The sequence below is a fragment of the Pimephales promelas genome, chromosome 6, assembly GCF_988280905.1.
Source record: "Pimephales promelas chromosome 6, fPimPro1.hap1.1, whole genome shotgun sequence".
In the NCBI taxonomy this organism is placed as follows: domain Eukaryota; kingdom Metazoa; phylum Chordata; class Actinopteri; order Cypriniformes; family Leuciscidae; genus Pimephales; species Pimephales promelas.
The window spans coordinates 30,207,309-30,227,500 of record NC_142774.1 but is presented as its reverse complement, the minus strand read 5'-3'; the positions used below and the strand labels follow the sequence as shown (position 1 = coordinate 30,227,500).

At 36.9% G+C, this 20,192-nt stretch overlaps 2 protein-coding genes across 2 annotated transcripts in view; both read left to right on the top strand.

Moving 5' to 3' along the window:
- Positions 1 to 6,447, top strand: part of LOC120493460 (uncharacterized) — a 7,664-nt gene extending 1,217 nt beyond the window's left edge. Inside the window, exons 2-6 of the mRNA XM_089132851.1 lie at positions 2,422 to 2,493; positions 2,596 to 2,772; positions 4,430 to 4,550; positions 5,695 to 5,784; positions 5,869 to 6,447. Coding sequence (XP_088988977.1) covers positions 2,422 to 2,493; positions 2,596 to 2,772; positions 4,430 to 4,550; positions 5,695 to 5,784; positions 5,869 to 5,992 — 584 coding nt within the window. The 3' untranslated portion in view covers positions 5,993 to 6,447. The remainder of the gene's footprint in view (positions 1 to 2,421; positions 2,494 to 2,595; positions 2,773 to 4,429; positions 4,551 to 5,694; positions 5,785 to 5,868) is intronic.
- An 827-nt stretch (positions 6,448 to 7,274) lies between these two features.
- tyrp1b (tyrosinase-related protein 1b) lies at positions 7,275 to 19,203 on the top strand. Its single transcript, XM_039692058.2, has 8 exons — positions 7,275 to 7,365; positions 10,475 to 10,830; positions 10,933 to 11,243; positions 12,670 to 12,874; positions 14,150 to 14,317; positions 14,491 to 14,670; positions 14,776 to 14,925; positions 18,177 to 19,203. Exons 2-8 carry the CDS (start codon positions 10,476 to 10,478, stop codon positions 18,374 to 18,376), a joined length of 1,569 nt encoding a protein of 522 aa, XP_039547992.2. The 5' UTR covers positions 7,275 to 7,365; position 10,475; the 3' UTR covers positions 18,377 to 19,203.
- Positions 19,204 to 20,192: the final 989 nt, after the last annotated feature.

Sequence of the window (20,192 nt, the reverse complement as noted above, 5' to 3'; positions counted from 1 at the left end):
TACAGCAAAGGAACCAAGCCGCCTAAGGGCATCCCTTCAGTTTATAACAGCGAAAAGACTCGTAACATGTATCTCTGGAGATGACTGGCTCCTGGGTTCACTCCAAGTCATCTATCCACCATTAATTACACTGTCACCCTGAAATACACTGAAATACACTGCTTAATCAGACTGTGCACACTGGGGATTCGCAGAGCATCAATTTATTTCAGTTTTAGATTGAATAGTGTAGTGGAATCTTCCCAAAAAAGATTTTAATAGAATGCAAGACAATAGAATAGTGCTGCGGAATAGAAGTTGTTTTCTTTAATCAAACTATGCATCTTGTTGCAGTACATTTGGGAGAATGGAGAGTAATAAAGCCCACACAAACACCTGCAAACACTAACATCATCTCCCTCTACTTGAGAAAAAGGTGACTGAAACAAATTGAGAGAAGTGAAAGAAATACAATCTCCCTTCAGTTTCATGTATAGCCTGATGTTAGTAGTCAAATGTGTTCAAACAATAGACATTTTTGTATGTATATGCTGAAACAATATGAATGACATTATTTAAAACATAAAAGTATGTTTGCACAGCGTTATTTTGCCATCTTTATTGTATTATAATAAATTAGGTAGTACTGATTAAATACAACAAAAGCAACCTATTAATGAATTAATTTAAGTCATTATTCTATGAAGGTAAAATAATTCAGAAACATCTCTAAAGTTGTTTATTAAAGTTGTTTTAGACGCTGACAAAATATGTGAAAGGATTAGTTCACTTTTAAAAAAACTTTTGCTGATAATTTACTCACCCCCATGTCATCCAACATGTCCATGTCTTTCTTTCTTCAGTCGAAAAGAAGTTCATATTTTTGATGAAAATATTACAGGATTTTTCTCCATATAATGGAATTCAATGGACCCCAAATGAGAGTTTCAGTGCAGCTTCAAATGGCTTTAAACGACACCAGACGATGAATAAGAGTCTTACCTAGCGAAATGATCGCTCATTTCAAAAATAAATAAAAAAGTTTACGTTTTATAAGCACAAATGCTCGCCTTTCTCTGTTCTGTGATGCACGTTCGTGACTCTCCTGTTCGAACTCGTTCAACAAAATGAACGAATCTTTTTTCGAATCATTTTGTTCAGTTCTTTCGTTGAATGTTTATTTTTGAAATGACCGATCATTTCGCTAGATAAGACCCTTATTCATCCTCTGGTGTCATTTAAAAGCCCTGTGAAGCTGCACTGAAACTATCATTTGGACCTTTGGTTACCACTAAAGTCCATTATATGGAGAAAAATCCCGTAATGTTTTCATCAAAAACCTTATTTTCTTTTCGACTGAAGAAAGAAAGACATGGACATCTTGGATGACATAGGGGTAAGTAAATTATCAGCAAAAGTGAACTAATCCTTTAATACAAGTGGATTTTAAAATCTGTCTAAACATCATATCAACCACTGTGAGTGTGGTCTGTTTTAGTACAAGTCCAAAACTCCCTAGTTGGAGTCTAATTTATGATGAACCACTGTCCTATATGTTTCTGCTCTTGTTGCTCCTGTGACCTACATACAGAAACACATTTATCCTGCCGAAACTAAGAAACCCCTAAACCTTAATTCTCATACAGCATGGACTTTACCCTTCAATCCTCCTAAAAGAACTACATGCTCCACTGAGTCAAATTGCCTCTGTCACAGTTGGTGGTATTCAGATAAATCAGACTTTCTTCATTTCTGTGCATTGGGTAAATAAGTGTATAAAATGTGCATCTAATAATGATTGATTTAATCATTTGAGGAAAAATCTCACCTTTGTCTTCATGAAGACCAATAATTAGTTGCTTGCCAATATATTTGACCATTTAAACCAAAGGTCTGGAGAAACATTTCAAATATCGACTTCCACTCATGTACAGTTTATAGCTAATTTTGTCCTATTCAAACACAGATCTCTTTTTGCAAAGGTTTCTTGGTGCCTTAATATACTGAACTTCAGTATTGTGGAAAGTTACTTATAAAACTAATTCATCACAGTATCGTGTTGCCCCTTAAAAAAGTAACTAATAGTGTTATTTAGGTTACTTTTTATGGAAAGTATTGCATTACATTACATCAGAAAAATCTTTCAGCTGCCATTCGTACTCCTGATTTCTTTCAAAATGAGGTGTCAGTCAATCAGTGGAAAAATAATATTTAAAAAAAGTACCTATAAAAATACTTCACTCTTTAGGCTACTTGAAAATGTAATCTGATTACATTTACTCACGCCTAATGCGTTACCCCTGACCTCCTGAACTCCTGAGTTACACAAATATATACTGTATGAGCGTCATTTTAAATTCCATACGTATCCTCCAGGTCACATCTCATCTTTACGCTGAAATTTTCACCACTATGTTAAATGTCTCCTTCATTTCACAACAGAGGTCACCGTGGATACTAAGGGACCAATTAAGTTGCAGGATCCTGTTATCACCAAGTCTAAAGCAACAGGCGGTGAGGCTGTTAATGACATAAACTCCCTCTCAAACCTTCAGTCACCTGCTGTCAAATGAATGTAATGCATTGAATGTGTGGAAACTTCTTCATATTCAACAGGAAAAACACATGAGGCCAGTGATGTAAATGAGATTATCAACTCCAGGAACCCGAATGGAAAAAATCTGGGTGAACCGGTATTGATGAACACTATTGAGGAGCTCCCACCAACACCAGTTCTCAAACTGAGGCTCGGAGACACTGATGCACCAATGGGGGAACACGTTGAATCTACACGTATGACAACAACATGATAAATATCTAAACACAAAAGCCGCGTTTCCAACACAGCAACTTTCCCCAGGGACTATAACTTTGGGGTGGTACTCGGTGTGTTTACACTGCAGGAACCAGGGTCTAAATGAAGTTCCTTCTGGGAACAAAAATGTGATGACGTCACACAATAGCAGAATGCTAGCATATTTCGGCCAACAATGGCCTAACCTGTAAGACATCGAAAGGACATAACTCATTCATTTGACTTTTGGCCTATAATCTATATTGAACTTGCGGGATCGACAATAAAATCTATGTTGATTTAACGAATAGCAGGTGAAAGAGACACATTTAGCCATTTAGCCCCATAGACTCACTCATTCTGCACTCGCCCACGATCACCTCCAGTGGAATTCTAATGGAATTGCAACCAAGATGAAACACAATAGGGCTAATAGGAAGTGCCAAGGCTCTCCGTTAGACGGGCTCTGATGTAGTCTACTTTTTTTTTTTTTGTGCACTGAACATGCTGATTGGTCCTTACCACTTGTTCTTTCTGCCCGATGGTGCGCGTTCATCCCATCCATCTCACGGTCAATGTCCACTGATAACAAACGTCTACTTTTATATCTAGCATTACGAGCTTTCTGAATATGCTTTGGGTGCTCGTCTCTTTTCTGCTGTTTTTTTTTTAATTGTATCGTTAGTAAACCAATCGCACACAAAAACAGCACAGCTTGAATCTCCTTCTCCTTCATAAAAAACTCAAAACAAACGCGTAGACTGGGAGGAGCAGTCGCACGCAGTTCAACGTCACTACATAATCTTCCCACACCGGCCCGCGGACCAGTACTTTAGTCCGTGGTGTAAACGCACATAAATGCAGTAGCCTAAGCAAGCGGTCTGGGGCAAAAAAAAGTTCATATGTAAAAAGTTCCTGGGACAAATAGCTCCTGGTAATTGCAGTGGAAACGCGGCTAAAGTAAAATAGAAATAATAAGTAAACACATTTGCAAAAACAATTTCAAATTATCCATTTTAACTACCAAAAATGTGATCTTTTAAACGCAACCCTGTATGATCTATCTATCTATCTATCTATCTATCTATCTATCTATCTATCTATCTATCTATCTATCTATCTATCTATCTATCTATCTATCTATCTATCTATCTATCTATCTATCTATCTATCTATCTATCTATCTATCGTTTCTATCTATCGTTTCTATCTAAGTTTGATGTTCATTATTGTTTATCATTAAATGAAAGTTTAACACTGTATTTAGACAGGGCTGCAAAGTTTGAAACAGTTTGAGCAGTTGAGTTTGAGTTTCAAAACAGTTTGAGCTCCTGATGATGATGTTTTCATGCACCTGCCACTGCCCATTTGTTTTAAAAATATAATCAAATACTTTTTTTAAGAGTTTCCCTATTTTGTACTGGAAAGTGCCAGATGGTAGGCTCTATAGAGAGGCACACCTGCTCATTTCTCTTTTTTTGATTTATGTAACTTTCTATATTTGACAGTACATTCTCTCTCTCTCTCTCTCTCTCTCTCTCTCTCTCTCTCTCTCTCTCTCTCTCTCTCTCTCTCTCTCTCTCTCGCTCTCTCTCTCTCTCTCTCTCTCTCTCTCTCTCTCTCTCTCTCTCTCTCTCTCTCTCTCTCACGCTTCAGAGACCAAAGCCATAGGCCAGGACACTTGGAAGATAGGAGCTATAGCAGCAGCTTTCTTTCTAATTCTGCAAACTGCTGTCACCATAGTTTACATTCTGAAGTGCAGGAGAAAGCCAAACAGGTTTGTGTCATTTTAGGATCTTTGAAAGAGAAGTAGTTATTGGAACTTCACTATAATAACTGATGACATGTATGAGAATATATGTATAATATCTAGCCTATACAGTGTTTTAGTAGAAATTACACGCGTGCACAAAAATGCATTTGTCAAATGCATTATCAAAAGTGACTTACAGTACAAGATCCCTATAGGAGTCAAACCCATGAGTGAGCAACAGGAATATTATGAGGTAGCGAATTCGTACAAATTCAAATTCATTTTTGCAACATATTTTTACGAATTGCCCAATTCGTATGAATTTGTGTGAATGACCTACCCTTGACCCCATCCCTAAACCTATCACTGGGGTTTAGACAAATCGTACGAATTCGATTGAGGTTGTACGAATTAGACTGCTCGTACAAATTCGTAAGATATAATTTGTGTATATACCGCTCAAACGTTTGGGGTCAGTGAGATTTTTGTTTTTGTTTTAAAAGAGTAGTTCACTTTTAAAAAAACTTTTGATGATAATTTACTTACCCCCATGTCATCCAAGATGTCCACGTCTTTCTTTTTTCAGTTGAAAAGAAAATAAGGTTTATGGTGAAAACATTCCAGCATTTTCTCCAAATGAGAGTTTCAGTGCAGTTTCAAAGGGCTTTAAACGACACCAGGCAATGAATTAGGGTCTTATCTAGGAACCTTCAAGTCATGACTCGAAAAAAGATTCGAGTTCGAACAGGAGAGTCACGAACGTGCATCACAGAACAGAGCAAGGCGAGCATTTGTGCTTATAAAACGTAATCTTTTTTATTTATTTTTTAAATGACCGAACGTTTCGCTAGATAAGACCCTTATTCATCGTCTGGTGTCGTTTAAAGCCCTGTGAAGCTGCACTGAAACTCTCATTCGGACCTTCAACCGTTTGGTTCCCATTGAAGTCCATTATATGGAAAAAATCCTAGAATGTTTTCATCAAAAACCTTAATTTCTTTTCGACTGAAAAAAGAATGACATGGACATCTTGGATGACATGGGGGTGAGTAAATTAAGAGCATAAGAGTTTTAAGAGCTAAGAAGTCTTATGCTCACCAAGGCTGCATTTATTTTTACTACGTACTTTAAGGATAATATTCCTATATATATATTTGATCTGCAACAGTGTGGCCCCAAAGAACCAGTGTGCAGGAGAAAACGGGGGTATAGCATGTGACGCAAACAACACAGATACCACCATCCCAATCGATGAACAGTGAGTCTCTGAGCAACACACACATACTCATCCTGATTACGAGGACCGTAAACATGCATTGTGACCGATTGTTTGTGCTTACAGAAGTGCTGTAGACGACCTTCCAGAGTACTCGCAGGTCCAGCAAGAGGACGTTGCCATGACAACTGTCCCACTGGATTCCACAGAGAAGAATTCGTCCTATGAACCCAGAACCTCTGCTGTTTAGCATTGCTGACCTTAAGGAGTAGATGTGCAAGTGTGTAAATGATTGAGTGTCTGAACATGTGTGTGAGTCTATATGTGTATTGAACGGTCTGGTTAACCTTGACTGCAAATGTCATTCATGTGTTGTTCCCCGTACAGAAGAATGACCTATTATTTGCACTGCAAATAAAAAACATCTTCTTACCCAGTATGTTTGTCTTGTCTTCCAGTACAAATATCTAAACATGAGTCAAAAATAAGGCAAAATTACATAAGAAATCAGGTATTGTTTTCTGAAAAACTGATGACATTTTAGTGAGTTTTTGCTTAAAATGAGAAAAAATATCTGCCAATGATTCTGCCAATGTTTTCCCTTTGAATTAGCTTTAAGATTATTTTTCTGACATCATTTCATCGGCAGATATTTGTTCTGGTATTAAGAATAAACTTAATTGCCTTGAAAAAACAAGACTTGATTGCTTATTCCATTTTCAATCTCAAGTAAATGTATCTTGATTCAAGACATAATATATTTCTACTGGAAAACAAGACATTTTAAGTATACTTTTTTGTGCTGGTTTCTCAGCTAAGGGGGGGGGGGGGTATATATATATATATATATATATTTACTAGAAAAGCAAAACTGCATAAAATATTAAGACTTGTTTTCCGAAAATATTTTTTAGAATTGAGTTTTTATTGAGCTTTTTCTTACTCAAAACATCTAAAAACAATTTGCCCATGGGGTGAGATAAATAATCTAATTCAATATTTATTTTGTGAAAATTTTAAGTCTTATCATATAATGCTTTTTTAAGACTGTTTGGATATTTTACTAAAAAAAACAAGACTGGACAAAAAAAAAAAAAAAAAACTGAACATAGTTGCAATTCACATCAATTTCTTGCATTAAAATATTTCCATTTACTTGTAAACGCATGTCCAATTCCATAGAAAACTTGTTTAAGTTTGGCATGTACTAATTAAAAATGTAACTGTGAATGTGCGCAGAATTAAAAATGATTTAAATGTTAGTCTTTCCATTATTCCTCCACAACACTTTCCACTTACATAAATGGTTTGTTTCAGTCCATTTTTTTTTTTTGCCTGTTATGAAAGCAAAGATCACTGATCAGACCTTTGAAAATGTCAAACCAATACGCAAATGAAGAACCACATTAATTAAAGAAGTAAGAAATCTGTGGACTCTGTCTTTACCCATTCTCTCTCTCCTCTCCCTTCCTCTACCGGCTGCTGATCACGGGATGGAGGGATCAGAGAGATGAGTGCAGTCAGGAGGGGTGTAAGTATAAAAGAGTTGGACAGGGGGCAGCACAGGGGGGAACTAGTGTGTGTGAGAGAAAGAGTGGGGCAGAAAAGAACTGATGATATAAGGTACTTTTACTTCTATCTATTTTTTATACTCAACTTTATATCACTGCATTGTTTAAAGACTGACATTATGGCCCACAATAGGGCATGACATGGATGAATTGTTGTTAATAAATCAGTTCAGAATTAATGATGAGAATAGGGTGAGTTAAATGCGTGTGATTTATTGTCAGGTTATTTTTGCTATCATAAGTGTTGAGATGACAAATCGATGAAGGAAACAATTGATTTTATTATTATTTTTTAAGAACTGTTTATGCGATCTGTGTGTGGGTTTACTCTGAGGACATAACCAGTCTAAAAGTTAGACAGTTTGAGGTTGTGAAGTTTGAACAGTCTATAACATAGATGTTTCTGGAAGGCTGTTATACAACTGCAAGCCTAGTTCAAAAAAGAAAAATGAGAGCGAAAAAAAAATCAACTGTTGCTTTCCATTGTTTCTCTCTGACAGGGTAATACATTTCTCACGTTTTTTCAGATCTTCTGCAGTAAGAATCTTTACTGTGCACATTTTTGCACTGATCTCAAAATCTTTACCAGCTTCCTCAGGCCTATAGCATTTCTTTTGCAGATAATGAGTGTGTTACTCTTTTTCCTGAAGCAAAACCATAACACTTTATGATTAAATCATTTTCTCTTCACATGTAATTTATCCATTTTAATTGTAAAATTAAATAAGTAAATAAAATAAAGTAACAATTTTTGTTTCCTTGTTTTAAGCATATCTAATAATATTTTTGAAAGTTTTATGCTTAAAACAAGAAAATAATGACTTCAAATCATCTTAAGATCAATAGTATACAAGTATATATTTTCTGAAATCAATTCTTAAAATCTCATGCAATTTTGCTGACACATTTATCAATTTCTTAAGTTTAGGTAGGCCTACTGTATCTCTTCTTGGAAATGAGACAAAAATACAGATTTTTTACACTTCTTTTATGATGGTCCACTTTAAACCGTCTACTAACTATAAGAAACTTTACAACTACATGTCAACTTATTGTACTAAACCCTAACCCAAACACCCAACCCTAACCTGATAATCTACTAATAATCTAATGCGTAAATTGACATGTAGTTGGAAAGTCATCTAGTAGTATGTCTAAAGTGGACCATCTAAATAAGGGGTAACCTTTTTTGAAATTAGTTTGAAAATTAGTGTGAAATTAGCCAATTTTACTAAAGGCACTAAAGGAAGCTTTTTTACGATCATTAGATATTGGCATTAGATGTTCCTCTCCAAACCTGTATGATTCTCCTTCTGTTCAACATGTGCTGTGTTCAATAGAATAAAGTAATACAGGTTTGTAATGGCAGAAGGTTTAGTAACTGAGACAAAATTATATTTTTTAAGTGAACTATGCTTTAAAGGGTAAATATCCCATAATTTACTCACCCTCAAACCATTTTAGGTGCATATGACTTTCTGATTTCAGCCAAACAAATTCGGAGTCAAAACATCCTGGCTTTTCCAAGCTTTATAATGGGAGCGAATGGTACCGTAGATTTTGAAGCCCACAAAAGTGCATCCATCCATGTTAAAACTAATCCATCCAACTCCGGAGTGTTCATAATAGCCTTCTGAAGCGAATCGATGCATTTTTGTAAGAAAAATATCCATATTTATAACTTTATTAACTGTAATCACTGGCTTGCAGTAATGGCCGGACATGAGTCTAGTTCCAGTGGAAAAGTGACCTCTGACCCGACGCATGACTGAGGATGTAGTAGCGTAAGCTTAGGTGAGAGTAGATGCCTCTCGCGGGCCAAAAAAAATAGGACGCGAGCTTCTCCGACCTTTCTATTTAAAAATTCTCGTATTAGCCTTCTAATTCCGATTATGATTGATATTGTGTTTTGCTCCATCCTCTCCGCTTCCTCATTCGTCAATACGTCATATGTCAGGTCAGAGGTCACTTTTCCGCCAGAACTCGACTCGCGTACAGCTATTACCGGAAGCCAGTGATTATCGTTTATAAAATTATAAATATGAATATTAAAAAACACACCGCTTCACTTCAGAAGACCTATATTGACCCTCTGGAGCTGATGACTTTTATGATGGATGACTTTTATGATGGATGGATTTTTTGGGGGTGGCATTCACTTGCATTATAAAGCTAAGAAGAGCCAGGATATTTTTTTTGGATAAAGCTCGGATTTTTTTTTGACTGAAAGAAGAAAGTCATATACACCTAGGATGGCTTGACGGTAGCTAAATTATGAGATAATTTTAGTTTTTGGGTGAACTAGAGCCCGACTGATAAAGGATTTTGAAGGCCGATACCGATACAAATATTTGTTGGATTTAAAATCCGATATTCCGATATATCGGCCGATATTTTTTTATTAATTCTTTTTTTATTTCAGAAACGCGCAACAAAACATTAACAGATTTCCCTAACATTATGTATTTGTATTTATTTATGAGTTTTAACGAAAATAATACGATAATGCATTTTAAAAAGAAATTTGTTTCTTTTATTAGCTAGCTTTGTGGTTAGCTAGTCTATGATGAGCCATAATTTAGCAATGGACAACGTCAAACTGCAAATTGTAAAACATACATTTTCAATATAACAGGCCAAGGAGGCATTGCTGTAACTGTCACGCGCTATTAAAGAAATACTTCAGACACATTGTCCAAAGTTAAAAGGACAATCAGTCAACTACACTGTAACAACGTAACATAACTATAACTAGCTAATTCCGCTTCACTCTCACGCTTATTTAACAGCAGCAAAACTGGACATGATAGTCACAAATTTTGTCATGCTTATTTGAGTTAAGAGAACTGATGTGGATGTTCTTTTAATTGTTATTCAAGCAATGTGACCAACTCAATGAGTGTTGCCAACAGGGACGGTGTAGAGTGCCCTCTGGTGGACAAACTATACAACTCCAACACTCATGACATGGTTCAAGCGTGTTTAGTCCGTTTTTATTTTATTTTTGAAATATTCATTTATCGGCCATAATAACTGCCGATACCGATAGTTTGGAAAATGCCTAATATCGACCGATAATATCGGCCTGCCGATATATAGGTCCGACTCTAGAACTAACCCATTATCCATAATATATGCGGGGTTCATATTTGTCTTTCCAGGATGCTGAAGAGTGTGTGTTTAGTGCTAATGTGCGTTGTGCTGACGCACGCTCAGTTCCCACGTCAGTGTGTGACACTAGAGGGTCTGCAGAGTGGCACCTGCTGCCCATCACCTACTGGACTGCCCAATGATGAGTGTGGATCCAGTACTGGCAGAGGTCAATGCGTGTCAATTGCCGCTGACCGTCGCCCACACGGGCCTCAGTATCCTCACGATGGCCGGGATGATAGAGAACGATGGCCACTGCGGTTCTTTAACAGAACCTGCCAATGCAACGGAAACTTCAGTGGATTTAACTGTGGGCAATGCCGACATGGTCTGACAGGGCCAAACTGTGATCAAAGAGTCACTGTGGGTGAGAATAAACATCCCAAACATGCGCTGCACATACAAATACATACAGTACACATGCGTTTGCTTTGTTTTCTTTCTCACCTGGCTCTGTTTGTGTTCCCAGTGCGACGTAACGTCATGCAGATGTCTACGGATGAGAAAAGAGCCTTTGTGAACGCTTTGGACCAGGCTAAAAGAACCGTCCATCCCGACCTGGTCATCTGCACCCGCCGCTATCAGGAGATTTCCGGCCCTGATCAATTTGAGAACATCACCATCTATAATTACTTTGTCTGGACCCACTACTATTCGGTCAGTAAGACTTACATGGGTCCAGGCCAGCAGAGCTTCGGAGGTGTGGATTTCTCCCACGAAGGACCAGGATTTGTCACATGGCACCGGTACCACCTGTTGCAACTGGAGAGAGACATGCAGGTGACACAGATCATGATAATGATAATTACAAAACAGGAAATTGAATTACAAAACCTGTTAAATAATGTCACTTCATTCCAAAACTGTATGACTTTCTTATTTCATGGAACACAAAAGGAGATATTTCAAGGAATGCACTGGTCTTTCTTTTCTTTCTCAAATGCGAACTGGATCTTTACCGTGCCCTCTATCTTAGTAGTTTTCTAAAAATCATAGCTGTTGGTGAGAAACAGGGACAAGTTTAGGAAAATTATGATTAATCTATTTATTATACAAAGTTATCATATGACTTCAGAAACTTGGAATAGGGCACAGAAGTTATTTGGCACACTTTTATGATGGTTTGGTATTCTTTTTAAGGCTAGAAAGATCAAGTATTCTTGAAAACTTCTTTAAAATTTAATTTGTATTCAGTGGAAGAAAGTCAGTCATATTGGTTTTGAAATGAGATGAAGGAGACTAATAAAAACTATCATTGTGGGGTGAAACTTCACTAATGGAAGGCCATTTATGCCACATAGGAAACAAAGTTATGACTTGCACATCGTAGATGTCATAGAAAGTTCAAATTCAGGCATTAAAGCTACACTGTGTAACTCTTTTAGTTTATTCTTAGCTAAAAACTCTTTCAAAAATATATGTGCTCATTAATGTATATTTACTTGGTTCAAGTAATAAAGTATTCTCGTGAGTTTATAATATGCCATTGAAAATACATACAGGTAAGGGGTTCTAATGTCGGTCGCCATGTTGCCCCTCCATCTTGAAAGTACATTAGCCAAAGAGGGACATACCCGTTAATTCAAGCTTCGCCTTTCGCGTTTACGTTTGAGTTAACACTCATGGACGAGGTCGAACTGGAAGCCATGTTAATCTTGGACTACATTGGCCACCGTAGGAGTTAAAACGAAATCGGAACAGAAACTAATATTCACTGGATGTCATATACCTTTTCACCGCTAGATGGGAGTAAAAATCACACAATGTAGCTTTAAATTATAAAGAATATATGGTAGATAAAAATGACTTTGATTTAGAGTTTTCAATGCTATAATGATGACTTTTCATAATAATAAAAAGCCTTTTTTCTTATGTGGTGGAAAAAAATGATTAATCAGTTTTTAGTTGCTTTCCAATAAAAATATCTAAATATCCTTAAAACAAATTTTCTTGAGAACTAAAAACTTTTTTTAGAGAATTTATCTTGAATTAAAACGATTTTTACCCCTCATTTGTAAAATGTTCTTGTTTTAAGCATAAACATCTAAAGTTTTGTTAGATTCATGCTTTTTACTCCAGAAAAATCAATTCGGCAAGTCTTTTTATCTTGTGCAGTGAGCAGAAATACCAACAATTCCCATTTGATTGAAAAATCAGCTAATGGGACACGTTGGGGATATGCGTGTGTGTGTGTGTGTGTGTGCAGGACATGCTGGGGGACCCGTCGTTTGCCCTGCCGTACTGGAACTTTGCTATAGGAGGAAACGAGTGTGATATCTGCACTGATGACCTGCTAGGAGCCAGAAGCAGCTTTGACACCAATGCCATCAGTTCCAACTCTGTGTTCTCTCAGTGGAGAGTCATCTGTGAGAGTGTGGAGGAGTATGAAACACTGGGGACCATCTGCAACAGTACGACACACTCGCACAACATACCAGTAACACACACATCACTCAAACATATATACACAGAATTCTACCGAAACACACGTTCAATTTTGTGTCCTCTCCCCGCTGGTAGATCTGTGAGAGTGTGGGGGAGTGTGAGACATTGGAGACCATCTGCAACAGAAAGACACACACACTCATGCATTCCAAGACCTAAGACTGCTCACATGCTGTTTGAACTAATCCTTTGAGGCATTTCGAGAGCTCAGAAAAAAGATCAAACCTTATATGGGCAGAACGATTAGGATCATGTGATAGTATTTGCAAGTATGTGACTCACGATTGCAGACAAACGGAATAGTATAATATTCAATCTTATGATGCTTCTTTCTCACAGTCCTCGAGAGCTCGTGAAGAGATTTGGCTCGTGGGTCAAAGAGTAATGACAGATCACAATGAACTGCCAAGCATCTTTAAAAAAAATTGTGTTTTATTCATTTTGGTTTTGAAAAATGTCCACACCATTTTCATGAAAACTTTAAACTGCAGTTACACTGATGTCAGGAGGTGCAACTATCAAGTAAGAAGTAATAACATATTTTCCTTGAATAAATGTGTCAAAACTTACTAATTCTTATTTTCTTTAAGTTTTCAAATATATATATATATATATTTTTAGATAAATATTTTTACAAATATGAATTAATAGTTAATAAAAATCATTTTGTTTTGGGGGAGTTGCACCACATGACATTTTACAGCCTATTTTAAAGACTTATTGACCTTGTCCTTGACATACAGCCATGGTGGTCTTTTAGGGGTAATTTTCATTAGAAGATTACTGTTGTTATTATTATTATTACTATTATTCATTGTTAGTTGTTAGACCATTTGACTGTGTTGGTCACACCACGTGATTTGGCTGACAAAGGGTTTTCTAATATTAACAAGCAGTTAAGCAGCTTTGTTACATATTAAATATTAAAATAGTTTTCCTAAGAAACAAGTTGTTCCAGTATAAAATGTATATGTCACGTCATAAGAAGTTTGATTGGATTTTTTTTTCTTATTATGACGTCAGTACAGTTGTACCAGTGATGTCAGTACAGTTTCTTTACTTTATGAAATGGCTCCAAATTAAATATCAAAAATGAATTTTGATTCAGAAATTTAAAACATACCCATTACTAAAAAATTGTTTTCAAGTCAGTCTGCTTAAATTGCATTTTTAATGTATTTTCAAAACAAATTATGAATTTGTTCAAAATCAAAATGTTCTCTTCTTTGGTGTGTATTCAGATTCAGAGTCAAGTCCGATCAGAAGAAACCCTGCTGGTAATGTGGCTCGACCCATGGTTCAGAGATTACCACAACCACAGGATGTCATTGACTGTCTAGAGCTGAACACTTTCGACACGCCACCGTATTACTCAACTTCTTCTCAGAGCTTCAGGAACACTATTGAGGGTATGACACACACACACACACAGCAGACAACAGTGTTTCTAAAATAAACAAGTTTGGAGCCACCACAGACAGAGACTAGCACAACAAACAAACAACCAACCACCTGCATAAACTCTTTGCAGCCTGTTGGAGAAACAAGGAGACTTTTAATTGGTGTTCTGTTGTGTCACTAGGTTACAGCGCTCCTCAGGGAAACTATGACCCAGTAGTGAGGAGTCTGCACAACCTGGCTCATTTGTTTCTAAATGGCACAGGTGGACAGACTCACCTGTCACCAAACGACCCCATCTTTGTCCTGCTTCACACGTTCACTGATGCCATTTTTGACGAATGGCTTCAGCGGCACACCGCTGGTAAAACACACACACACAGATATAGCATACAGGACATATATCACTAACCAAAAAGAATTTCATGCTTCAGCTGCATCCTAACCAGTGTTCTCTGTGCAAATGCAGCTGGAACAGTGGCCTATCCTGAGGAAAATGCTCCGATTGGTCACAACAGAGAGTTCAACATGGTCCCTTTCTGGCCACCAGTCAGAAATGCTGAAATGTTTGTTACCGCCCCAGACAATCTGGGCTACACCTATGAGGTTCAGTGGCCAAGTAAGTGATAACATACACGGCAAAACAAGAACAAAACAACATAAACCATGTGAACCTTCATTTCTGGAAAGCTTCATTAGTATAACTTTAAGTGTATACTGTAAGTTAGGTTACTTAACCCCCCCCCCCCCCAAAAAAAAAGATAATTGTCATCAATTGCTCGCATCTTTTTTAGTTGTTGCATAAAACATATGACAGCATCTTAAAGGTGTAGTTCATTTTTTAAATGTCCATGTCTTTCGTTCTTCAGTCTAAAAGAAATTAAGGTTTTTGATGAAAACATTCAACAATTTTTCTTCATATAATGCACTTTACTGGGAACCAAATGGTTCAAGGTCCAAAAGACAGTTTCAGTGCAAACTGCAAACTGTTCAAAGGGCTTTAAACGATTCCATACGATGAATAAGGGTCTTGTCAAGCGAAACGATCGCTTGTTTAAAAAAAAATAACAAAGTTTAAGTTTTATAAGCTCAAACGCTCGTCTTGCTCTGTTCTGTGATGCACGTTCGGGACTCTCCTGTTCAAACTCGTTCATCAAAATGAACAAATCTTTTTCTGAGTCAATTCGTTCATTGAATGAATCAAATGACTAGGAAAAAGATTTGTTCATTTTGATGAAGAATGGATATCTTGGATGACATGGGAGTGAGTAAAATGAACTACTCCAGTTTGATTGCTCTTTTTTAAGATTGATATAAAATTACTTCACACAAAGTCAGACTGCAGCCACCATGGCCGAACGTGTTGGTTTTAGGTCAGGCTGACAAAAGGAATAGCAAGAATTTGACAGAGTCATATGACCCACATAATCAAAAGAGACTTAACTATTATATTTATAACAGAATTGGTTAAAAAATATATTTATCATGCCTCCTACAAGAGAATAAAGAGGGTGTAGCCTATCTTGTGGTGCACATTTCCTGTTTAAGGGATAATATTTAAGCCATATTAAAAGTAAAATCATCGGGAAGTCACTGATTTACTGATTTGCGGAAGGCATGTTCATCTGTTTCATCAAACAGTCTCATGGCGATAAGAGTTATATCAAGCACACAAACAATATTAATTTGAAATATGCTAGTACTGTACGTAAGATAACTAAAATAGACATTAAAGGAATAGTTCAATTTACTCATCCTCAAGCCATCCAAATATGTCTTTCTTCTTTCAGCTGAACACAATCGAAGTAATATTACATAATATCCAGACTCTTCCTAGGAATGGCATTCAATATTCAATATTAAAGTTTTTGAAGCTCTGAATCATAGACCTCAAAGCGCATCCATTTATCAAAACAGTTAATAAATCTGTAAGTGCATATGAAGTGTGCCATTTGGGACAGGGCCAACAGACACCTCTTGCAAAAGCCTCGTAACTCTTATAAACGAGCGCATTTGCCGTAAGCCAGTGATTATAAAGGTTTAAATATGGATATTTAAGGCGTTTAATAACCCTGGAGCGGGAGTCATATGGAAGAGCCAGAATATATACACCTAAGATGGCTTAATGGGGAGCAAATATTGGGACAATTTTAATTTTGGGGTTAACTATCCTTTAAAGGAGTAGTTCACTTTTAAAAAAACTTTTGCTGATAATTTACTCACCCCATTTACTCACAAGATGTCCATGTGTTTCTTTCTTCAGTCGAAAAGAATTTAAGGTTTTTGATGAAAACATTCCAGGATTTTTCTCCATATAATGGACTTCAATGGGAACCAAATGGTTCAAGGTCCAATAGACAGTTTCAGTGCAAACTGTTGAAAGGGCTTTAAACGACTCCAGGCGATGAAAACAAATTTTACGTTTTATAAGCTCAAATGGTCGTCTTGCTCTGTTCTGTGACGCGCGTTCGTGACTCTCCTGTTCGAACTCGTTCATCAAAATGAACGAATCTTTTCCTCGGTCGTTCATTTCGTTCGTTGAATGAACCAAATGACACGAAAAAAGATTTGTTCATTTTGATAAAGGAGTTCGAATAGGAGAGTCACGAACGCGCATCACAGAACAGAGCAAGACGAGCATTTGAGCTTCTAAAACTTAAACTTTGTTATTTATTTTTTTAAATGGCCAAACGTTTCGCTTGATAAGACCCTTATTCATCGTCTGAAATCGTTTAAAGCCCTTTCAACAGTTTGCAGTTTGCACTGAAACTGTCTTTTGGACCATGAACCGTTTGGTTCCCATTGAAGTCCATTATATGGAGAAAAATCCTGGAATGTTTTCATCAAAAACCTTAATTTCTTTTCGACTGAAGAAAGAATGACATGGATATCTTGAAAGATATGTGGGTGAGTTAATTATCAGCAAAAGTTTTTTTAAAGTGAACTACTCCTTTAATACTCATTATAACATATCAAACAACATGAATCATAGCACGGTTTTGTCAACACAATCTCATGGAAATTCATAACTATTTTACGTTTTGCCGAATTGGTGGCTAAACTGAATGAATTTGTGAATCTTTATTACACGATTTTGTATGCTAAAAACCTGTGTATGTCCCACTTATGGTTAGCTTTAGATGTGGACCTTCATGCTCAACGCATTCTCACCCCAAGGCGTCACCTTTGACCATGCTTCAATATTTGACGTTTTAGGCGCCCTTTAGCGTCACTTACATGACACTAAAGGAAAGCGTCAGTTAGAGGACGCGGTTAGGTTTAGGTCTGGGGTGGGGGTAGGGTACACGCGATCCTAGGGCGTCATCTAACTGACGCTAAAGGGCGCCTAAAGCGTCAGATATTGACGCATGGTCAAATGCTTCCCAAGGCGTCAGTTAGGTGACGCCTTGGGGGTGATAATGGGCTGTCATGCTTACTTTTTTCCCCATAAATCATACATTTTTGCACAAATCACATCGTATGAATTCATACTAAATCATCATCTTGTAAAATCCGCTTTCTCATGAGATCGGGCTAGATATTGTAGGAATCACATTAAAGAGAGTACTCATTTAAAGTCAATAGGATCTCTTGGGGTCCTAATGGAGACCCAATTTCGAGTAATGGCCCTATTTGTCACGACACCAGATTAAAGGCCGTTAGCAAACCAACATGAGAGCAATGGCAGCCGCCACACTTGTACAATTAAAAAATGACATTGAAAATGACATGTGAAGGCCAAGTATGCTAACTCACACGTCTGCATGTAACCTAAACAAGTTAGTGCACACAGATTAGGAGTACATACACACTACAAACAGCACATGTAGATATATAACCAAAAAAATCTCTCTCTTTCTCCCTCCCCAGCTCGTTCATACACTATTTCAGAGATCATCACCATAGCGATTGTAGCCGTGGTGCTTGTCGTGGCTGTGGTGGGCGGAGTCATCGGGTGTGCTGTTCGGGCACGCTCTTACCGCTCAGCCGAGGGCCTGGAGCCGTTGCTAGGGGAACAGTTCAGGCGTTACTCAGAGGACCAGCGCCATGCCTCTCAGTCTGTGGTGTGACTGAGGAAATAAAAAAACCCACACGTCTTAAACACATTTATTATTGCACTGTGCATCCACCCTGTACTGGATGAATCATTAGCATTCAAAAGCATTGTAAAAATTTTGTGGAAACTGGTGCTAAATTTATGACCATTATCATATTTTTCATGTCCAGCGAGACATTGAAAATACTGTCACGTGCCCTTGTTTAATGTGTCTCCTTGAATTTATACAGTGCTTATGAATGCCCCTTGAACACATATTGTACAGTGTGACCTCTTTTATATTACTCTGATAAAATTAAAAAAAAAGTTTTGGGATTTTTGTGTACTTTCAGCGCAGACGATTCTGCAGCAAGAACCATTCAATGAGTGCCAACATTACATAAGTCCTCAGTAAATTTAGTATATACTTTACGTAAATTATTTTTCCAAGAAAAAATTTCCTCCAAGTTACTATAAATATAAAATTCCTGATAATATCCACATCCCTATACACAGACCCAAACTATGGTTTGTGTGATGCCATAACAGTGTAATGATTAATAATTTTCATTAAAAATTCAAATAATAATTAAAAACTACCATAAATGTTATTCGTAAGTGTTCTGTACGGTGGCTTGTGTTTAAGTGATTTTATTTGCTTGAAGCTTGATTATATCTACTGTGAAGCATGATTGTGATGAAAATGGAAACATTTGAAATGACAACTACCCTTGTGGCAACTATTAACATTTGATTTTTTTGCTGATATTTAAAGGGCAATCAATCATGAAACATTCCACTTCACTTTATGTCACCCTATTTACCAAGAAAAACACATTAAATAAAGCCTGTTTCCTCTTGGCTGACCTTGCATAATTTATACTACTGGGGAGTGGCAATAATAACCAATTCAGCAAGCCATATCATGTCAAATATGACACTTACTAAATAGCGTCTTGAGACAAAGAAAAAGGAACAACCTCCTCGCACTTAAAGGACATGTTAAGAAAAAACTGACAGTTTCAGCCATATTACATATTACAATAACACAGGTGCTCAGATGCCATTTGATCTGGTCCCTCTGCACTGCTGCCCCCTAGTGGTGCAAACAGTACTGCATGTTTGAATCTTAAAGGGATAGTTCACCTAAAAATTCAAATTCTCACCCTCATTATTCCAAAGGTGTAAGACTTTCATTCATCATCGGAACACAAATGAAGATGTCTTTGATGAAATCTGAGAGATTTCTGTCCCTTCGTTGACAGCTATGCAACAGCCACACTGACGCCTCAAAAAATTCATAAAGATTACATGAATTGAGCGGTTTAGTCTGATTTTTCTAAAGAGACACGATCGCTTTATATGATGAACAGATTTAATTCAGGATTTTATTCACATATTTGGAGCAACATGAGGGCGAGTAATGACAGAATTTTCATTTTTGTGTGAACTATCCCTTTAAATATCACAATAGTTCATCGGTGCTTTAATCCTTTTCTAGGACAAACTAAATGTATTACAAAATTCAGTTCCAAACCAAATCAAACACACCTGAACCCAACTAATTAAGATCTTCAGGAACTTATTCAGACTAAAATGCATGTTTGATCTGTTTTAACTGAAATCAACGTGCAATGACATATCTTTAAATATGTGAGTGCCATTATTTTGTCTCAAGGTGCGCATCAGTAAAGTCTTTTGCTAAGGCACATTGAACTAATTAATTGAACTAAGACCTAATCCTGGCTTAATCTAAGCCCTGTTTATGAAACCAGGCAATTAAGAGTTGGAACCAAACTTTGAACAGATGTTTCAGTAACATGATTGGTCTTCTGTGCTCTAACTAAAAC